The 23,720-nt window shown below is 33.5% G+C and overlaps 1 protein-coding gene and 1 long non-coding RNA gene across 2 annotated transcripts; both read right to left on the bottom strand.

Annotated features, from left to right (window-relative positions):
• Positions 1–11,099: 11,099 nt before the first annotated feature.
• Positions 11,100–14,260, bottom strand: LOC149945576 (uncharacterized). Its single transcript, XM_090176613.1, has 3 exons — positions 14,149–14,260; positions 13,347–13,469; positions 11,100–11,296 (listed from the first exon to the last, which is right to left on the bottom strand). The coding sequence occupies exons 1-3, from the start codon at positions 14,207–14,209 to the stop codon at positions 11,100–11,102; spliced, it is 381 nt and encodes a 126-aa protein (XP_090032739.1). The 5' UTR covers positions 14,210–14,260.
• A 3,443-nt stretch (positions 14,261–17,703) lies between these two features.
• Positions 17,704–23,233, bottom strand: LOC149945575 (uncharacterized). The gene is made up of 3 exons (XR_016481041.1): positions 23,114–23,233; positions 20,240–20,408; positions 17,704–17,765 (listed from the first exon to the last, which is right to left on the bottom strand). It is a non-coding gene; the product is annotated as an uncharacterized LOC149945575 (long non-coding RNA).
• Positions 23,234–23,720: the final 487 nt, after the last annotated feature.

Genomic DNA, 23,720 nt, shown 5'->3' with positions numbered 1-23,720 from the left:
TTTTGGTTTATTTTTCAATCACGATGAACTAAGACAAATCTAGTCTTGAGTACCAGTTCTGTACAATTACGTAGGAGGGATATACAGGGTCTTTTTTTTTTGCTCGGAAAAGTGTTTTTTTTCAAAAACTATTTATAGTACCGATTTCAAATTTGGAAGGTCAATTCTCTATACCGGGGGACATCAGTTTGAGAAATTTGAGCGTTTTCGGTAATGTTTTTCACCAATTTTGAAAAATTATTTTTCGACCACTAGGTGCGAGATAAAAAATTTCTATTATAAAGTTGTAGGCCGTCATCGAAAACCCTTAAAAATTGTTCACTCGACGAAAAACAACTTATTTATCAGTGAAAATTCGAGCTTGAAAAATTTACAAGTTGGTGAAGCCAAATTACGATTGTTTGAAACGATAACTGAAAAGGGAACAAGTCTAATACAAACGTAGTAGAGTTTTCACACTTGAAAAAATGTACACGTTTGGTTTTTAAATGCAGATATTTTATTCACATAAATTTTTACAAAACATTTTCAATAATATCACCATTGGCTGCAACACAGGTTTGTGCGCGGACAATTAAGTTCTCAAACGCTTTCTCTACCATTTCTGGTGTGACGTCTCGGCAAGCACTGATTATTCGTCTAATGAGTTCCTCCCTAGTTTCAATGGGCGTGGCGTATACCTTTGCTTTAACGAATCCCCAGAGAAAATAATCCAGCGGTGTTAGGTCAGGTGACCTTGCTGGCCAATGCACTGGACCATTTCTCCCTATCCACCTTTCAGGAAACTCGTTGTTGAGGTGCTCAGTTACTTGCCGGGAAAAATGCGGAGGGGCGCCATCTTGCTGAAACCACAACTGACGTCTTTCAGCCAATGGAAGGTCGTCGATTGCGTCACTCAGTTCGTTCTGTAGAAAATGTAAATACCTTTGGCCGTTGAGGTTCGTCGGCAGGAAAAAAGGGACCAATCAAACGGTTTCCAACAAGTCCAACCCAAACATTGACCCGTTCAAATTGAACCTGGTGATGATATTCAAAACCCCAATGTGGGTTGATGTCAGACCAAAGATGGCTGTTTTGATGATTAAAGGGCCCATCTCTAGAAAATGACGCTTCGTCGGAGAACAAAACATGGCGCAAAAATTGTCTATCTTCTTGGACAGCATTTAGTAACCAGTTGCTAAATTCATAACGTCTTTGATGGTCTCCGTCAATTAGTCCTTGGTGGAGCGTAGCTCTGTATGGGTGATAGCGATTCTTACGAAGAATTTTCCACACACGATTTGCAGAACAACACAAATCAGCAGCGGCGTTAGCGCAACTGTGACGAGGATATGCCACAAAGTACGCGAGTACATTGTTCTCGAAGTCTAAATCCGGTTGACCCAATCCGCGAAACCTAGGTTGCAAGTTACCAAATTGATTGAAATCGTGAATTGCTCGTCTTACTGTATTTACAGATGGTGCTCCATTTGGATGTCTTTCTGCGAAGATTTCAGTCACTCTTCTAAGGTTTTGCGCTGCTTCTCCATAGTAAATGGCAACTATCTCGGTACGCTCAGCTACTGAATAACGAGGCATTGTTCGAAATATTATCAAACACTGATAATAATCTCCCAAAGTTTTCCTTTAAATACCCAATGCATGTTTAGGATTGACCTATAGCCTCGTGTTTTTTAAATCCGGTCGTTTTTTTAACCAAAGTTTCAACTGGATTAGGTAATTCGGTTTCAATTATCGTTTCAAACAATCGTAATTTGGCTTCACCAACTTGTAAATTTTTCAAGCTCGAATTTTCACTGATAAATAAATTGTTTTTCGTCGAGTGAACAATTTTTAAGGGTTTTCGATGACGGCCTACAACTTTATAATAGAAATTTTTTATCTCGCACCTAGTGGTCGAAAAATAATTTTTCAAAATTGGTGAAAAACATTACCGAAAACGCTCAAATTTCTCAAACTGATGTCCCCCGGTATAGAGAATTGACCTTCCAAATTTGAAATCGGTACTATAAATAGTTTTTGAAAAAAAACACTTTTCCGAGCAAAAAAAAAGACCCTGTATATTGTTGGGTTATTGATGAAAGTTAAATCTAGAACGTTCCATAGACTGTTCTGAATAAAAATAAACATTTATAATTTGGCATAATTCTGGTTGCCATTTTATTTTCTAATCACTCACCCACAACATTAAAGTTCTGGCAATCCCGAATCAACTAAATTTTCGATATAACGGCGATGGGAAATTATTATCGTTAATTTATCTCGCGGCCTTAGGGAATATTCTTTTAACAAAATTACGATAACTATCGTTTAATTAAAATCGGCCCGATTCCGTTAAAATTATAAACCAAAAAGCGAACGGTCGTTATAATACCCTCTGTAGATATTTCTTTCATTAAAATTTGCTTTGTATTATATTCAACTGACAAACTTGTACTGTAAAAAGGGTTTAATTCAATTGTGCATTGTTATAGTATGTCTAACTCACTGTTGTAACTACTTAACTTATGATATTCTGAATAAATTAAAATTGGTCGTTTCGTCTCAATTATTTTAATTATAATTAAAATTTTATACCGGGCGGGATAGAACTGGGATAACATTTTTAACAAATAACTCTAAATTGCGGAGATATATCTTTAAGGGTTATCTCGAGAAATTAATACCACTAGGGACAATTCTTCCGAGGATAGGTATATTTTGGCTTCCCAACTTGTTTGAACATGCTTTTGGTAATCCCCTCAAAAATCAACAGAAATTAGATCATAATGCCACAAACAAAAATAAAAAATATTACTCACCGGCGGAAAAAATGTAGAGACTATCAAAGCCGTTGCTAAGCACACTAGGGAACCCCGCAAGAAAGCTATTTTTATCTCCCGACTACCAATTAATGTATCTAATCAGGAACTTTAAGAGTATATAGAGTCTGATACTAATCTTTCTTCTGTCGTCTGCATACGTTTGAAAACTAAATTTCCAAGTTACCGGTCCTTACACGTTAAGTGTAATGATGCCGAATTCGGGAGACTTTTGAATCCTGATAATTTCCCAAGGGTTTGTTTGATAACTGAGTTTTTCAGACAACTCAAGGATGAACAAAAATACAATTTTGACACTTCACCAATCCTCGTAGACAATCAAAAAGTCAGTGCTGTTGAACAAAACATGACCTCAAATCTCACCAAGCATGGACTATAATAAAATAACTGATGATGCTTCTGTACAGAGTGCGAAACTAGTCGTTTTTAATTTTCATTAAAACTTTTATTACGTAAATAAAGTGGTGTTGATTATTTTTATGATTATTTTTATTTATTTCAATTAACTATCCTCTACCAGAATGTCCGCGGCCTTTGCACTAAAGCCGACGAATTTTTCGAAGGCGTCATTGATTTCAATCATACATTGTATTGTATCACTGAAACGTTTTTTACCCCTAACCAATTTAATCAAGACTACTTTCCCGCTAACCGAGCTATTTCAATGGTCGTATTTTGACACTTACTCATGAGTAAGTCTATGGAGCTTTTGGCTGGAGCAGTGCTGCCAGACTCAACGTTTTTAGAAAGGCTAGCCTGGTGCTACAGAGACGAAAGAGTGAACAATTTTAGAGTCCTGTAGGCTTTATAATGCATTTCAATTGATAATAATCTTTGGATAGGATTTGATTTGCTGCATGAACCAAAGAATCAACTAAAGTCAACTAAAATATTGAGAGTCCGTAGGATTATAGGATTGATAATAAGGTTTTTACTCTTTGCTAGTTTGTTAATAATTTTGTCAGCGAATGTATTTAATTGTTCTTATACCTTTTTTTGCTATATATTGCGAATTTAGAAAGGTAAAATGTGGTTTTTATATCAATATCTGTGTTATTATGTTTTATTTACACTTTTTTTACATCCTCGTAATTAATTTTAAAACCAAGGCTTAATTAATTAAAATATTAGTTTTATTTTGCATCTTAAAGAAATTATTGACACACGCATTAAATAACTTTAGTACTAGATACAACGAGATTAATTAGTGAGGTTTTTTTTATAAAATTACAACAAAGACGACTTTGACTAGATGGTATTTAATTGACTAGCGGAGTTTCTCTTTGCTCACTCTTAATAAAGCACACTTTCTGATACAGTAGACCCCGCTTAACGTGATCACTTAGTTAGAATATTTGTTTTATTTTGCATGTTAAAGACATTATCGACACACGCATTAAATAACTTTAGTACTAGATACTACGAGATGAATTAGTGAGGTTTTTTTTTTATAAAATTGCAACAAAGATGATTTTGACTAGATGGTATTTAATTGACTAGCGGAGTTTCTCTTGGCTCACTCTTAATAAAGCACACTTTCTGATACAGTAGACCCCGCTTAACGTGATCACTTAGTTAGAATATTTGTTTTATTTTGCATGTTAAAGACATTATCGACACATGCATTAAATAACTTTAGTATTAGATACTACGAGATGAATTAGTGAGGTTTTTTTTTTATAAAATTGCAACTAAGACGACTTTGACTAGATGGTATTTAATGAACTAGCAGAGTTTCTGTTAGCTCACTCTTAATAAAGCACACTTTCTGATACAAAAGACCCCGCTTAACGTGATCACTTAGTTAGAATATTTGTTTTATTTTGCATGTTAAAGACATTATCGACACACGCATTAAATAACTTTAGTTCTAGATACTACGAGATGAATTAGTGAGGTTTTTTTTTATAAAATTGCAACAAAGATGACTTTGACTAGATGGTATTTAATTAACCAGCGGAGTTTCTGTTAGCTCACTCTTAATAAAGCACACTTTCTGATACAGTAGACCCGCTTAACGTTATCACTTTATTAGTTGGAATATTAGTTTTATTTTGCATGTTACAGAAATTATCAACACGCTTTAAATAACTTTAGTACTAGATACAACGAGATGAATTAGTGAGGTTTTTTTAATAAAATTACAACAAAGACGATTTTGACTAGATGGTATTTAATTGACTAGCGGAGTTTCTCTTGACTCACTCTTAATAAAGCACACTTTCTGATACAGTAGACCCCGCTTAACGTGATCACTTAGTTAGAATATTTGTTTTATTTTGCATGTTAAAGACATTATCGACACACGCATTAAATAACTTTATTACTAGATACTACAAGATGAATTAGTGAGGTTTTTTTTTATAAAATTGCAACAAAGACGACTGACTAGATGGTATTTAATTAACCAGCGGAGTTTCTGTTAGCTCACTCTTAATAAAGCACACTTTCGGCTACAGTAGACCCGCTTAATGTTATCACTTTATTAGTTGGAATATTAGTTTTATTTTGCATGTTACAGAAATTATCAACACGCATTAAATAACTTTAATACTAGATACAACGAGATGAATTAGTGAGGTTTTTTTTTTATAAAATTGCAAGATGGTATTTAATTAACCAGCGGAGTTAATAAAGCACACTTTCTGATACAGTAGACCCCGCTTAACGTGATCAATTTGGGACCTAGCATAATTGATTACGGTAAACGGGTGATAACAGAAAGCGGGTTATCAAAATTATCGGATTTGGAAATGTTTATCTACAAGTGTAAATCAACCAAATTTTAGTCTTTGAGAAATTTATTTAAGAAATAACGTAATAAGTATACTCAACAACAATAAAATTTAGGCGGGACCGTGATCACATAAACAGGGTTAATTAGAATGCTAAAATATACCAGTGAATCTGTTTCGCAATTTTTGATAACAGTAACCGTGGTCACATTAAGCAGGGTCTACTGTACTTTAATCCAAATCACTTGATTTTAAAATATGATGACCAGTTGAAAATCAGCTGGTTATTTTACGCTGTATTACCACCAAGTTGTTGAAGTTGTCTGTTGTTCGGTACTCGTTACTACTCTAACATACAGGCTAAACACCGACTCTGCTGAAGTTTTGGATTATTTCCCACTTAAATTTCATAATTATTCTAAACTGAAGTAAATTAATTATACGAGGAATAAATTAAACCAAGAGCAGGTAGGTTGATTTCTAGTATAAATTTTTTTTATTCAAACGCTGGCCACTGACTAAAATTGGCACGGTTGTTGCCAACAAATATGTCGCGGCCCTCGGAAGAAAATCCGCTCTTTTTGGTGAGGGACAGAAACCATTCCGGAGAGTAAGGCACTTTTGTTTGTGAGTGAGTGCGCAGTCCACCGGTGGTTTTAAGAGGATAACTCAAAAGAGTTTTTAATCTTAACAGTCCATTAAAGAAATTTATTTGAAAAAAATCAACAATTTAGGGAGGAGTAATTCTGGAACCGATTACATGATGGCACCAGGCGCCAATTTTATCGTTCAATATTCTTAAATATACATGTTTTTGGAAATAAGTATTTTACGTATGTCAAAAGTGGGTAATATTAACATGTATAACTTGTGTTGAAATTGAAAATCTTTCCTTTTCACTGTTTAGAAAATGCAAATAATGAGCTTTTTCGTTAATTTTCTTTGACTGCTTCAATAGAATTTGATCTGTGCCCGGGTTCCAAACAAAACTGGGCCATGAAGCGAAAGTACTGAAATGTTTCCTCAAAATGGCAGATCAATGACAGAAATACTTGCTGGAGAAAGAAATCATAACTACGTATCTTAATGAAAATGATTTAGATGCACTTAAAACCGCCAGTCCCTTTCTATATAATTTGTCAATATAAAAACAATAGGTATGTATGAATTCTATTCATATGATTTTGATTTGATAAAAACTATTTTATTAGTATTATTAAACTTATATTATTAGGAGTTTCGTTAAGTTTGCATAGTGATCGAGCTGTTTGTACAAATATTAACATAAGTTTATAACTTATCTTCAATAAGTATGATGCTTACTCAATTAGCTGATATCTTTAATTATATCTTGTCATCAGCAGACGACGCTGTGAAGTCATATTTATTAAAATTAGCACCCCCTGGTTTAAACAAATGATCCTAATAATTCCAGAGCAGGTGTGTGCTACATCCTGGAGCCCGGAAAAGATACTAGCTATTTTACGATGATGGACAAAAAAGAAAAATAATCTCTGGACCATCTGATGAGACAATTGCTTGAAGGTGGGAAAATTTTGAAAACCCCCTCGATGAAATCCTGGAGCATGGAGCAAGATATTTTTCAATGATGGATGAGGAAGAAAAATGAGCTCTGGTTTCTTCTTTACTATGTACTTTTATATTTCAAGTTTTATGCGTATTTTAAACTTTAATGATGAGCTCTGAAACAGCCGCCTTGTACAGCAAAAACCATAAACCATAGGATATTTTTTGATGACTGTTTTTGTCATGCTCTGTAAGTTACCACTACAGGCATAAGTCTCTTACTGTAATCATTGTCTTGACAAGGTCTCATTAGAAAAAAGTCGTGGAAGATAAGTTATAAACTAAAGTTATTATGCTTTGAGAGAAAGGTGCAATTAAAATTTTCCAAAATGTGAGTTATAGAAGATCATCTTTAGTTAAAATTTTTATTTTAAATTTATCATTATTTCTAAGCTTTCAAAAATTTATATTATTAAGCTTTTAATTATTTATATTATTAGATCAGGAAGACGAAGTCTGAATATAGCGCTAACTGTTTTAGAAGTAATTTAACTGTCCAATGCAAAGTAAAATATTATCTCACTTACCTCCATTGACCTTTGATTTTGAAGTGATAAGGATTTTAATTTGTGAAAGAAATTATCCGAGTGAAAACTTCTTTTGTTGTTGAAAAAACCTGTCCCACCCGCTATAAATATTCATTATGCAAGCAAAATAATTTTTTCTATTATGCATCGCGATATCGATAGTTAATGAAGTACAAATTACTGAAAATTAAATTTTGTTTTAGCTTCACAATATTTGGCTTTAGTCTATTTGTTAATTTAGTAAAACGTTTGGAAAACGAAGGTCGTTTTTAGATTTCAGAAGCTAGATTATACCATTTTTTGACAGGTAGTTATAGTTCGTAACTTAAGAGTGTAAACAAATAAAGTCTAGTGTTATGATAGGTAATTTTGATAGTATTGGCCAATATTATCAGCCAGGAATACAGTACAGCCTAGAACGAAGTTTACTAAGCGAGTGCTCGCTTAAAGCGAAGCGGGGGTCTGGCAGCAGCCCTAGCTCATGTTTCCCCCCAATAAGTGCCGCTTTAAGCGTGCGGTCGCTTAGTGAACTTTGTTCTAGGCGGTACTGTAGTCACTATATCGGCTGTACATATCAGTGCATCCTAAGAGAAATTAATGTTAATTTTTAATTTCTAGGAATACTTCATTTTGACTTCAGGATAATGCGACATTGTAACGGTTTTCTTTTTTACGTTCTTATGTGACATGAAAACTTGGTTACTGGATATATTTATGAAATTGGATATTGCTGATTGATTAACTCATTAAAAACATACTTAGATTTATGTAATTTCAACATTTCAAATAAAACCTAGAAAATGTTTTGTATTTCAGTGTCAATATTTATCTAGTTTATGAAATATTATTATCTTTGTTTCAATTTAAATTTTCAAAGAAAATTAAGGTGGTTGGAAAAGATTTGTTCAGGCAATCTTGAAGCCAAGCTTTCTTGGTAATTCCTGAAATAAGATTCTTTGAAACGATTGACAAAGTTGTTGTATACACTACATAATTTTGCAGCTTATTTTGAATAATCTAAGTTGGTTTCTACAATTTTTACATACCCAATGATTCTACAATATAAGGTTAAAGAATGAAATCAGTGGTCTGTTTCAATCCAAAAAAGGTATTTGAAATTGTCAAAGAGAATTGAATTGTTTGATCAGATTCATGAAATAAAGACAAGAACCGAATAGTCATCTGACCTTAACAGATGACTTAAAACTTGAAAATTAAATAGGCAGTGTTGATGCTTAAACGATAGGTTTTTTTGACAAAAGCTCACACCACCTTAGGAAACAGTAAACCCCTTCATTGTTGACACCGAATTTAAAAGGGAGAAGAAAGTAATGGTTAAATTAAGCTCTGTCCATCTAACATTTGTTTTTGAAAAGAATCACAATTAACATTGTGATTTCTTGATGTTGAATCTAAAAATTATAAAATAAGTGAAAAGAGATTTTTTATGTGGAAAGTTGGAAAAAACAACCAGTTACATGGGTTCTTTAATTACTATCATAAATTACAAAAAATTCACAAGATTTATGTCTTTTGAGAAAAATAAAAATCCACAAGATTTTGTTGATGCTGCTGTGGAACTGATCAATGATCACCAACTATCAACCCAAAACCAAAGTGATAACCAACGATCTTATACTATGGACAATAACCAGCTCTCCCTAATCAACAAGTTAACCACCCTCGATTCGATGACGGAGGATCAAGTCTTCAAAGTCTTGAAGTCTATAAAGCACAATAAGGCTAGTGGCCCGGAGAACATTCCCCCAGTTATCTTAAGAAACCTTGCCGCTATTATCTCTAAGTTTATTGCAGACCTCATTATTATGTCCTTTTCAACGGGTATCTTCCCTGACATCTGAAAGATTGCAAAGGTTATCCCTGCCTATAAAAAAGGTGACAAAGACGACCCGGCTAGCTATAGACCTCTTTCAGTCCTAGATGCACCCTCAATCTGCTGTGAAAGACTGGCCAACAAAAAGATAAGTAACATTTTCGGTTGCCATGGCAAATCAAATGGGTAGTGCAACATCTCCTTTTGGGAAATTTCATATCTCATATAGGTCTACATCACAGCCGACTTTGAACAAAATCGGCAATAAACACCTCAGGTACTCTCCTTGTCAGTGAGATTGGAATTGATGGTACTGCCCACAAATGGCTATAGTCATATCTCACTGATCATCAACAGATTGTATATTATAATAAAAATACTTCAACAACCCAACAAATAAAACATGGGGTGCCTCAGGGCAGCGTCCTGGGCCCCCTCATGTTTTATGTATATTCCATGGACCTTCATAAGAGCCTTATTCATTCTGTAGCTAATGAATACGCTGACAATAATGCAGTCTCATCGGCCAATGCTGACCTAACTACACTAATTTCTAATGGCGAAAGTGATTTATTTTCACTTGAACAGGCCTTGACCAATAAAGGCCTATGCCTTAACAAAGAAAAAACTAAAATGATGCTTTTCTCCCACAATCGGGAAAAGGCTGCAGCTGCAAACGCCTTCTCCTCTATTTATAATGGTACTATCGCTAGAACGACAACCTTTAAGTACCTCGGTGTATACTTTGAAGAATCTTTAGACTGGCATCCTCATATACAGTATATTATTAGCAAAGTCAAGAGCAGGCTATGGCTAATGAAACCCCTTCAAAGTCATATCTCGACCAACTCACTTAGATTAATCTTTAATACCTTCATGAAACCGATTATCGATTATGGCAAAAATTTTTATGCGTCGGCTACTAAATCTGACCTTACAAACGTCCAGAAAGTACTAAATACAGCTTCAAAATGAATTGCTGACTTCCCAAAATTTTCCTCCTTGACTGAGGCTAAACATATTGCATGTGTTAATTCCATTTATTTAACATACTGGTATAACCTTTTAATTTTCATGTATAAAATCAAAAATAAACGAGCCCCTCAATATATCTTGGATAAATTCCGGCCTTCCCCCCATAATATTAATACGAGAGGTGCTAAAGATAATTTTTACATTGGAAAATGTGTTAAAACGTTAGGGACAAGGACTCCGGAAAGTATTAAAATAGCAGGTTCTCAAAACTGGAATAAACTTCTGAATCCGTTAAAAGACGTTGAGAGCATTAACCTCTTTAAAAAAATAATTACCACCCATTATTTGACTCATATTAACTAGTCTCTCTGGTGATTACTATTATGTCATTTACTTTATATAAATCACTCGTAGAAATTTTCTCATTTAATTTAATTGTAACTGGACTCTTATGTAAAGAAGTTGTAAACTTATAAGATGATCCAATAAAAATCTATTATTATTATTATTATCTTCAAGGAAAATAATTTTGGGATGTACAGAAATTCACTTGAGGTATAGTAGTTTTACAAATGCTTAAATTTATCATATAAAAAAGAGCCAATATATTTTTGCGAAATTAATTTAATAACTTTCTTTTTTTCTCTTCATTCGTAATCCATAAGTATAGTTTAGCATGAATCATAAAATTTTCCTCTGTCATATACGACAATGAGTTTTTAATTCTTTGTAAACTGGAATTTATTTGTTCGTTGATTTGTGAATTAATTGGTTCGAATTGTTTGTACTGTGCCAAGCAATATCCAATTGGACAACCTATGAATAATGCAAAATAATTAAGATACAATATCCGGGTATTTTGAAATATTTTTAAAATTAATGAAGTCATTTCTTTTGCACTTTAGGATACTTTGTGTATTCAAGAATAACAAGCATTCTGATGAGTGGCTTTAAGAAACTATATGTATATATTAATGTAAAACAAATATCCTTTGGACAGAAGCTAAACAGACTAAAATCTAGCTTATGAAAATGAAATTTTTGGCTTTTTACTGCTAAGAAATTTGAGAAGACTAAATGGCTCACTATTTCTTCTGGTACATTAGCTTATACTTCTAGCGTTACAGATCAGCACACTTACAAGGAGAGTACCCGAGGTGTTTATTGCCGATTTAGTTCAAAGTCGGCCGTAATGTAGACCTTTATGAGATAAGAAATTTCCCAAAAGGAGACGTTGCACTACCCATTCGATTTGCCATGGCAACCGAAAATGTTTTTGACCACTTACAACCAAAATATGATTTTTTCCTTATTTTACCCAAATTTTGTTACAAATTTACCCTAAAAATGTTTCAATTTACCCAAACTTGATGAAATTTACCGAAATGTGGTCCAAATTACAAAATTTTCGTGAAACCGTGAAAATCCCATGCTTCTTTAAATGGAAATTTTATTGTTTTAAGTGATCACCCTTACCAAAAAATAAGTTGGTTTTTAGTTGGTATTTAGTTGGTTTTCACATTTAAGTTGGTTTTAAGTTGGTTTTTAGTTGGTATTTAGTAGGTTTTCACATTTAAGTTGGTTTTAAGTAGGTTCAAGTTCCCAGCATATTTAAATAAACTATTTAAAGAGGTAATAAGTTGTTTTTAAGTTGGCTGGAAAATACTCATTTTTTGAAGTTGGTTTTAATTTGGTTTTTAGTGGTCAGATAATTACTTATAATTTTTAAGTAGGTTATAAGTTGGCTTTAAGTAGTCTTTATTAAGAGGTCTTTTTAAGTAAGTTTTAAGTTGGTTTTAAGTGGTCTTTATTAAGAAAGCTTTTAGTTGGTTTTAAGTTGGTGTAAAGTGGTTTTTAAGTAGGTTTTTAGTTGGTATTTGTTCCAAATACCAACTTAAAACCAACTTAAAAAGTTACAAGACCACTTATTTTTTGGTAAGGGCAAAAACATTTTCGGTTGCCATAGCAAATCGAATGGGTAGTGCATCCCTTACCAAAAAATAAGTGGTCTTTTAACTTTTTAAGTTGGTATTTGGAACAAATACCAACTACATACCAACTAAAAACCTACTTAAAAACCACTTTACACCAACTTAAAACCAACTAAAAGCTTTCTTAATAAAGACCACTTAAAACCAACTTAAAACTTACTTAAAAAGACCTCTTAATAAAGACCACTTAAAGCCAACTTAAAAATTATAAGTAATTATCTGACCACTAAAAACCAACTTAAAACCAACTTCAAAAAATGAGTATTTTCCAGCCAACTTAAAACCAACTTATTACCTCTTTAAATAGTTTATTAAAATATGCTGGCAACTTGAACCTACTTAAAACCAACTTAAATGTGAAAACCTACTAAATACCAACTAAAAACCAACTAATTTTTTGGTAAGGGCAACGTCTCCTTTTGGGAAATTTCATATAGGTCTACATTACGCCTGACTTTGAACAAAATCGGCAATAAACACCTCGGGTACTCTCCTTGTTAGTGGGCTACTTATTAACTAAATAACGTCGTGTTAGCCTTTTTTTAGTAGTTTTTTTTCCATAAGGTAATTTTTCCTCATATATATTATGTAAATTTAAAATGCATGTTCTGGTTATTAATTATACCATAACTATAAGTATGACACTTCCTATTCTCCCAATGATAAATTTCTTAAGGATTATGTGTATAGTTCTATACTGTTTTTTCGCCCTAGCCTTCCCCTCTCACCTCTTGAGATAATAAAAAAAATTAAAACCTTATGTAGCCAAAATATCAGGACCCTTCTATTTTTTCAATGTGTCATGGTAAGTTAGCAATATTTAGCAAAATAAAATTACAATACTTTAACAGATGAAGGACAGTTTTTATACTGACCTGTGTGATTTTTCCAATGTAGTCTATCAACTAGGAATCGAGTATTTTTAAACAGCTGTGGCTCTCGGTTTAGGCAATATATGTGCAGAGCACACGCATTGTCATATATAATGCAATCTGGAACTGAATTAACAAAAATATTACTTCTTCAGAGATTTTTTTATTGGCATACAAGGGCAAACCCTTACCAAAATATAAGTTGGCTAAAAACCACTTTAGACAACTTGTATTTCAACTTGGTTTTCAGTTTGTATTTGGGACAAATGCCTACTAAAAATAACTTAAATCGTCTTTATTAATCAACTTATTTCCAACTAAACCAGAATCAACATTTACATTTAACTACTTAAAAGCAACTTAAAAATGATATGTAACTTCCTGACTACACACTTAGAAAAAGAACTATTTTCCTACCAACTGAATAAAAACTTATTAACCCTTCAACTAGTAACTTGAAATATGCTGACAACTTGAGCCTACTTAATACCAAGTTAATATCAACTAATAATGTGTATACAAACTAAATATAAACTGAAATCCAACTTATTTTTTGGTAAGGGAAACCCCAAATTGATATGGGACATTCTTTTTAACTTGTCCGCATAGGTGAATTAGAAGTGGTTTCATAGCTAGTATTGCAAAATACCATAAAATCATGTAACCTCATAAAATTCTGAACTATACCACCAAAATGATATATTAACTATGGATCCATAGGTAACATTTTCAGCATTTGTGATTTTACCAATAATTTTTGACTGCCTCATTACTAAATGAGTTATTTTTACACATTATTACTAACTTTTTTTGAAACGTGTTGTTAAAAGTGTGAAAGGAACATTCACTGACTCACAAGACGCCATTACTTGGAATCCATAACAAACATCTAAAAATATAAAAAAATCTCACCAATCATAATACAATTAATTATTCTAAAATGAGAATTAGTTTTAAACCTGTTATCCAAAGAAAGCATTTTTAACTTAAATTGAAAATGTAAATAAACAAAAAAATTTCACAATTCAATTAAGCTTTATCTTTCATTAGGTTTTTTAGCCGTAGTGACTAGTCAATTAATTTACGCTCAAAGAGGGTCCGCGAGTTCTTCAGTTTCCTCTTTCTCTAAAAACATGCGTAGGTTTAAGTTAATAGTTAGCATAGGGAGCTGTTGGTTCGCGTAGCATGAAGGGCTTGCCACCGCCCTCCTGGGCGGTTTAAGTTGCGTTTAACCCAGCCACCTGTTACTTGATCACGCACAAGCAACATTGCTTATGGGGTCTAAGGGTGTTGCCTTGGGTATTAGCTATTTAAAAAAAAAGATTGAAATTTAATGGATAACAAAGGTGGCATTGGAAAAGGGGGACAATTTCACAGCCGACAAGAAAATCAATAATACTACCCTTACCAAAAAATAAGTTGGATTTCAGTTTATATTTAGTTTGTATACACATTATTAGTTGATATTAACTTGGTATTAAGTAGGCTCAAGTTGTCAGCATATTTCAAGTTACTAGTTGAAGGGGTAATGAGTTGTTATTCAGTTGGTAGGAAAATAGTTCTTTTTCTAAGTGTGTAATTAGTTGGTTTTTAGTAGTCAGGAAGTTTCATATTATTTTTAAGTTGGTTTTAATTAGTCAGGAAGTTACATATTATTTTTAAGTTGCTTTTAAATAGTTAAATGTAAATGTTGATTCTGGTTTAGTTGGAAATAAGTTGATTAATAAAGACGATTTAAGTTATTTTTTAGTAGGTATTTGTCCCAAATACAAACTGAAAACCAAGTTGAAATACAAGTTGTCGTAAGTGGTTTTTAGACAACTTATATTTTGGTAAGTGTATTACAGCTCTTTGTGAGGTAAATCGGAACACATTTTAAATTTTAATTTCAGTTTGGAAGGTAGTTTTGTTAATTGGAGACCCAAACGCATTTTGGTATGTATATAATGCCGTAAAGGTATGTTTTTCGACAAATTTCTGGTTTGGATTACTCCGATTACACAATCACCCCGTGACAGACTATCATTAACCAACATTGTTCACTGTTGGTAAGGGGGCCCTCTACCGAAGCCCCACCACTGGCCCTCTTATGAAACTTTTGCCCACAAAAAAAGCGGCCTGAGTAAGTTTCGCGCATCCAGCTGCCTTCGAACCGGACTACGGAATGTTGACCGCCTCAGAATGGGGGATGAAAAATAAAGGGGAACTAAGAGTTTGTGGCCGAAATTAGCAGATTTTCTCTGCTTGGTGGTGTTTAGGTGGGGACAATTCAGAAAAAGGGGAAGAGCTTTACCTCTTCAGTCCAGGTGTATATGGTCTTAGGGAAGAGTGCATAATTTTAAAAAAATGAGGCGGGGATCACGGGGGAAGAGTTGAATATCATTGTGAGGTAATAGTAATAGAATGACCAAAATAGTCTAAAATATAATAATTCAACAGTAAATCTATCATTTAATGGAAATTTCATACTTTTTAAACAACCTTTCATAGGAACTGATTTAAATCAAACAACTCTGGGGAGCATAATAATAATCTACTGCTATAACCTGTATCGCAACAGGCCTGAGGCCCTTTTAACAGTCATACGGGGGAAATTTAAACCGTGTGGGAGGGTTGTGGCTTGCCACAGCTAACCGCTAGAGAGTTTTGATGGAATTTAAAACTAATTGTAAAAAAATTATATTTTAAAAAGTGTTGAACTTATGAATCTGTCATCTGCAGTTATTGTTTGAAGAAAGTCGAATGTTAAACCATATATTTTAAAAACTTTTTGAATAAAAACAAATCTTGTTAAGAAATATGGAAATTATTTCCTAAATCTAATTATTTTCTTTACACAGGAGAAGCGGGTAGTTATTTTTATAATGAAGTTGCCAAGCCAGATTGGTGGCCAGATGATTTGCCTTTCTTATCAGTAAATAAGAATAGTAAGTAAAAATCACTTTTGACGTGATTAATGGGAGTTAAATTCATCAACAGTATCAAACTATAAGTTTAAAGTACTAAATCAGAAATACAAAATTATCAGTGCAAGTTCTCTGAGACAGGTGAGGCTGAGGACAAGCTCATTGGAAATTTCTTTATCTCCCAGCTGAAGAATAAATCAGTGTTCCACGGGTAGAATAGTGAGTGGAACTCATAGATGAGAGCTTTCTCTCTCATGAAGGGGGTGATATTTTCACTGAACAGTGGAGGAGGGGGGAGGAATTACTAGCCTGGTGGCGTTTTAAAACTACCTTAAATCAATGATTTAATGGGGGTAAAAATTTGCACCCATATTAGAGAAAGATTACTGTTAATTTGGTTAAATGTATTTCTAACAATGACTGAAAATCAAAACATTCTTGTCACTGCGGCAAGTTAAAGCTACTTTCTATCCAATCATTTTGAGACTAGTCACATTAATCTAGCTTACATGAGCATACTCTTATGATAGTGATAAAACCCGCAAAAATTGACTGCAGCACGAAAAAGGTTTTATTACCCAAAAAATGTGAAATTTAACTTTTATAGGCTTTACATAGTAAATGAGGCTTCCAAAGTGCTCATATCTTAGAACTGGGAGAAAATGATTTATTTCAGTCCGAAGCATATTGTGGCTATTGGCAAATTTTCATTGCCGTAGCATTATTTTTTTACACTGCAATAAATGTAAAATTTTAGTCAAATTTCAAGTATTTTCTTGCATTTTGACACAGAAAACCTCACTCAACACTAAATTAAAATACTGAATTATTTATTTTAGGTAAGGATACATCTGGAAATGAAATAATCTGGAATCGTGAAGAAGTTTGTAGCATATATAATTCTGCAAGAGATTTTTTCAAGAAAAACAATTGCCAAGTAAAGTCCCTGTGCGAAGACATTTTTAACTCCTGTAACTTTATAATGATATTATGGCCAGGTTGTTTTTGTACCCATCTAAATATCCTTATACAATTTTGAAAATGTGTTCATGAAGCAAGCAGGCCGTAATATCACAATTATAAAGTTATGAGAATGATGAAGTTTAGTTATTTCTAACATGTGTTCATATTTTTAGCAACATTTAGCCTCAACTTGGTAAAAAATCATTGAATCTTTTCTTTTGCATATAATAAAAAATTTTATTTAAATTCCTTTTGAGTAGTTTGATTTATAATAAGTCCTCACAAATATTTACAAGAGTTCGCAAATAACTTCTAAACATAAGTACATTGTAATATTATTATTATTAAACAACTTGGATTAAAAAAAAGTCTAACAAAACATATTACAAGCTTACAATGAGTTTGGTCGAGTGTAATTCAATGCTCCAACCAGTTACCTACATCTCAAGTTTCCTGTAGCGAGAGTACGACACTAGGTGGTTGGCAAGGGGGGATAAATATCCAACTTAGGTTGCAGACCCCTTTAATGTTGCATAGTTTGTTTAAAGCCAATCTGAAGATAAAAAAATTAATAAAGCCCTTCACTAATATTTAACTTGGCCCACAATCTTAATTGTTTCGTTTCCTTAACATATACAGTGATTTTAGAGCCACAGAAGCGTTATGACAGCCCCAATGGCCGCCATGTTGGTTGTAAATGTTTTATCTCTAGGTTTTAGCATAGCGTTGGTCTATATCACACTGTTAGCTCCCTATACCCTTTTCACACGATGATAAAATAAGTCCAGTTTTGTTTGAATTTAGAACAGATAAAGCTACCAGAAAATTAACCAATGGTTATTTTTTCGGCTTTGAAAAAAATTTAAATCCTAAGTTATTATTATTGCTGTTGATATTACACCATGAAATTTATTTAAGTAGAATGATTCTGCGGAAAGGGAAAATAGTAAAGCCATTTATGAGGCTTAATTCTTAAGATTTCCAGAAATTTGTTCCTTTTTTTTAAGAAAGTAATTACAAATCGAACCTTTAAAATCCTTTCCATAGTAATTATGAGGATTATTGGATTATAAAAATTTTTGGGTGTGTAATTAAGAGTAAAAAGTAAAAAATTTGTTTCTGGGTTCAGAAGAGAGCAGCACGCTGCATGATGACCAAAAAGTCACTAAAGACAACAAGTCAATTAATCTGTATCACACGCTTATCTCACTTCTATTATTTAATTTTTTAAACTAATGACAATAATAAATGATATTGCAATATGAAAGTAATAAAAACCTAAGCTTATTTTAATTTAACTATTAAATTTGGTTGTCTCTTTATTTGACGTAATACATATGCACTATGGAAGGTTTTCCACCCCAATTCAATAATATTTGACGTAATTATATTCCTTTACAAATCTTATTTGCTTTTTAAGTACATATAAGCAAAAGTAAATAGATATAAACAGAAAGTCTCGGATTCGCTATTGAACGCTGGCTATGTAATACTAGAAACTACTTTAGTCCCTTGCGACGGTGACGACCCCCATGGAACCAACTAACGCTAGGGACGGTTCACAGAAATACATTTACGGCGGCTCTCGTGAAGAGCGTTCTTTAACAACCCCGCCCGCTTTTTTACGCTCCCGAACAAAATTTGGTGATTCAATCCGGAAACCATTAGGATCTTCACGCCACCCATCGGTAGTTTTAGAAACTAAAATACCGATTTTCGTGAATTTGCGCGCCAAAATTTCGTCTGCTAATGCGCTTTTTTAGTAACTAAATGAGAAAATATGGTAAGACCTAAGATATGCGTGTATTTCCAAAACAAACGCACCTGATAAACGATTATTATCTTGAAAGGGTGGCCTTTTTTCGATTTCTCGTTTATAGGAATTCCTATCATTTCATATGCATTTGAACTAAACATTTTCCCAGATTACACTGTTAATTAACTACCGTCGTAATTATCACAGCTTAAACGGTTAATTAACTACCACAATTTTCCGCAAAAGATTTTTCCCCTCCGATTGTTGTCCCTCCCTTTCAACACAAAATGAATCACCTATCCGGAGTTGCGCGTAATTCTCGCTAGGCGCGTTGTCAAAATACAATTTTCAGGTTTTCTTATTTATGACCCGTCCCTAGCGTTAGTTGGTTCCATGCGACCCCTCACTAAGCGATAAACCAGAGGGCATCCTAGGATTGGCTCAGAAATTAAAATTTATCGCCAGCGACGCTAGTATTTGCAGTCTATAATTTCACAAATCATTTTGAGTGGCAGATGGCTTTTTGTGGGCAGCTGGAATTAAGGTTAGCGTATCTCACATTACATGGAATCCACTGGACAGCTCGAATCCAAGACTTGGTTTTCACTCCACAAGATTTGGCGTATTGCTGGGCAAAAAGTGTCACAATCAGAAAAGTTGGGTTCAAATAAACTTTTCGTGGTTTATCCTTTGACTCTGGTATCACAAACCGTAGCAATGAAAAATCATCTGTTCTTTAGTTCTGAAACAGTAACGTAATAAATAAATTTTAAAAATGGTATCATAGTACTACTCTGTAGCGATCATTTAAAAATTCAACAAGCTACAGTAGACGCCAGTGAAGATAGTGTCAACTATTTATTAACTTGGCAGTATTTTAATTTTTTGAAAGCAAGCAAGCCTAAAAATACTTCCTTTAAAATTAATTTCACAGCATTACCAGAATTAAAATTGGTCAACACATACTCTACTATGAACCATAAGAAAATCACCATTAAGTTTTATGACCTATAGCCACTTTCTAGTGGCAGTCGCAGCTAACTCGGAGTAGGATAATATTTTCAAGTCAATTATGGCATACATAACCATGAGAATTTTCAAAAGTTACCTTTACAGAATGGAGGACGAAACTATATATGGAGGAGAAAAGCGGACTGGCAATCCACAGCACAATTTGACCTGGTTCTTACTACAAATACCTCCACCTCTGATCAAACCATCCTAACGGCATAACTATAAATTTTTTAGTGAAGAAAGAACTTACTACACACTGAGTTAGGAGCACTTCAAACGTACGAACCAGACGTAACCCCTGGCGCCTCTAGCGGATATTTGTGCTGCACATAGGGTGATAGGCCCATGTTAGAAATATCGTAATTGCCTCTCCAGAAGTAGTTTATCCCTCCGTGTGCACAGCAAGATGAGCTTTAAGCACTCCAACTATAACCAATATTATATAATAATTTATAATTAATAATAAATTTAATACTTAACCCTCCATGTGTACAGCAAGATGCGCTTGGAGCACTTAATACACTATTACAAAAATTAAATAATAATTAAAAATTAATAATAATAAATTTATAACATATAAAATGCTGGAAGAAAATTTCCAATATAGCCCAAATGTTTAAAATGGGGATATACAGAAACCTTTTTCGTCAGTGACAAGCTAAGGCACAAAATATCAATAATAATTACACAAAAAATACCAATATATATAATAAAAGTACGATTTATATTAATTTTGTAATAGTTTAATTTCGTAATGGTAAGAAATTCTACAAAATAACTTTAAAAGCCTTGCAATTGAAATTATCTCTAAAAAATAACATAGTGGTGCTGCAGTGCTGCAGTATGGCAATTTGAAAGGACTAATGAATTCACTGACTGCCTACTCTCTGGCGGAGAGTATTTTCTTTACTATATTTGCCCCTCATTATATCTCTAGGTTACGTAGTTTCTTAACTCAATTGGCTTCTAAGAGTGCTGCACTATGCATAGAAAATGTTATAACTCTTGTAACCAACTACCTAAACATAATATACTACTTTTCTTTTAAATAGAGCTAATACCCAAGGCACTACCAAGGGCGTATTTAAAGGGGGGGGTTTGGGGGTTCCTAATAAAAATCAGTGAAACTTCGGTCAGCACCCCCCCCTTGAAATTTCCCCTCAAACCCCCCCCTGAAATATAATCCTGGATACGCCCTTGGGCACCACCTTCGACCACACAAGCAATGTTGCTTGTGCGTGATCAAGTAACAGGTGGCCGGGTTACAAAGAGTAGGAGGGTGGTGGCCAGCCCTTCATGCCACGCGAGCCAACCGTCAGCTCCCTACACTTACCATTACTGTTAACCTCAGCAAGTTTTTATGGGAAGGGGAAACTTAAGATCTCGGGGAAAACCCCTTTAACCAGTGGTGAGAGAACTTACAAACTCTACACAGGAGTAGTGGTTCCGGATTTTCACCCAGTGTCACTAGCTGCGATCGAACCCAGCTCCTCTGGCTGCAAGGCGAAAGTGCTAACCACTGCGCCACCCCACCTTCCATCAAGAATTTCTTCACATACAGCAGCAGATACTTTTAAATAACTTTTTAACAAATCACAAGCTTAAATTTTTTCTTGGCTTGCGCTAGTCAGTCTTTTAAGAGTGCTTTCAAAAGCCACCCTGAACGTTTAAATTAACCAATGATAGATAGTAACGAATGCGTTCTTACCCAAGCCTAGGTTATGCAAGCAGTTAGAGACAGGCGTCTTGCGTGTGCCATTTTTTATACCTATGGTATTTATTTTACGACAGTTTAGAATAATTATGAAATTTAGTTAATCACATAAATAATTTGCAACTCTAGTACATGTAATCTAAATTTGTTACACGTGATATTAAAATTGTACATTGTACTTTACTTTTAAAGTCAAGTGATTTGGATTTAAGTACAGTAGACCCCGCTTAATGTGATCCCCCGGTTACTGTTATCAAAAATCGTGAAACAGATTCACTGATATATTTTAGCATTGGAATTAACCCTGTTTATGTGATCACGGTCCCGCCTAATGGTATCAGTATAAAACAATCGGCCATAGCTTTGACTGTATTAAATGTTCAGTTCCTTCTTAATTTCTGACTAGGTCACTGGTCAAAACAGTTTCACAATGTAAACGCTTGTAAATTTTATTGTTGTTGAGTTTACTTATTACGTTATTTCTTAAATAAATTTCTCAAAGACTAAAACTTGGTTGATTTACACTTGTAGATAAACATTTCCAAATCCGATAATTTTGATAACCCGCTTTGTTATCACCCGTTTACCGTTATCAATTATGCTAGGTCCCAAATTGATCACGTTAAGCGGGGTCTACTGTATCAGAAAGTGTGCTTTATTAAGAGTGAGCTAACAGAAACTCTGCTAGTTCATTAAATACCATCTAGTCAAAGTCGTCTTAGTTGCAATTTTATAAAAAAAAAACCTCACTAATTCATCTCGTAGTATCTAATACTAAAGTTATTTAATGCATGTGTCGATAATGTCTTTAACATGCAAAATAAAACAAATATTCTAACTAAGTGATCACGTTAAGCGGGGTCTACTGTATCAGAAAGTGTGCTTTATTAAGAGTGAGCTAACAGAAACTCCGCTGGTTAATTAAATACCATCTAGTCAAAGTCATCTTTGTTGCAATTTTATAAAAAAAAAACCTCACTAATTCATCTCGTAGTATCTAGTACTGAAGTTATTTAATGCGTGTGTCGATAATGTCTTTAACATGCAAAATAAAACAAATATTCTAACTAAGTGATCACGTTAAGCGGGGTCTACTGTATCAGAAAGTGTGCTTTATTAAGAGTGAGCAAAGAGAAACTCCGCTAGTCAATTAAATACCATCTAGTCAAAGTCGTCTTTGTTGTAATTTTATAAAAAAAACCTCACTAATTAATCTCGTTGTATCTAGTACTAAAGTTATTTAATGCGTGTGTCAATAATTTCTTTAAGATGCAAAATAAAACTAATATTTTAATTAATTAAGCCTTGGTTTTAAAATTAATTACGAGCTAAAACAACATGAAAACCATTCCAGGATGTAAAAAAAGTGTAAATAAAACATAATAACACAGATATTGATATAAAAACCACATTTTACCTTTCTAAATTCGCAATATATAGCAAAAAAAGGTATAAGAACAATTAAATACATTCGCTGACAAAATTATTAACAAACTAGCAAAGAGTAAAAACCTTATTATCAATCCTATAATCCTACGGACTCTCAATATTTTAGTTGATTCTTTGGTTCATGCAGCAAATCAAATCCTATCCAAAGATTATTATCAATTGAAATGCATTATAAAGCCTACAGGACTCTAAAATTGTCCACTCTTTCGTCTCTGTAGCACCAGGCTAGCCTTTCTAAAAACGTTGAGTCTGGCAGCACTGCTCCAGCCAAAAGCTCCATAGACTTACTCATGAGTAAGTGTCAAAATACGACCATTGAAATAGCTCCATCAGGGTAAATCGATCCTATTTCTTTTGAAAGAAATTGTGCACCGTTTTGCAAAATAGCGCAAATTAATGTATCTTTTGTTGCGATAAATTCTATATTATTAGTGATTTGAAGAAAAACCCATGGGCAATTTCATATAAAATGGGTAAATTTGAATACATTTCGGCTAAATCAAATTAAATTGTCGAAGTTCTTATATTATTGGATTAACTGAAATTATTATGATTGAGTTGATAATAAATTGAAA

Source organism: Leiobunum rupestre, chromosome 5 (genome assembly GCF_980474605.1).
Source record: "Leiobunum rupestre chromosome 5, qqLeiRupe1.1.hap1, whole genome shotgun sequence".
Taxonomy (NCBI): domain Eukaryota; kingdom Metazoa; phylum Arthropoda; class Arachnida; order Opiliones; family Sclerosomatidae; genus Leiobunum; species Leiobunum rupestre.
The sequence above is the reverse complement of the archived record's forward strand: the minus strand, read 5'-3'. Positions and strand labels throughout refer to the sequence as shown.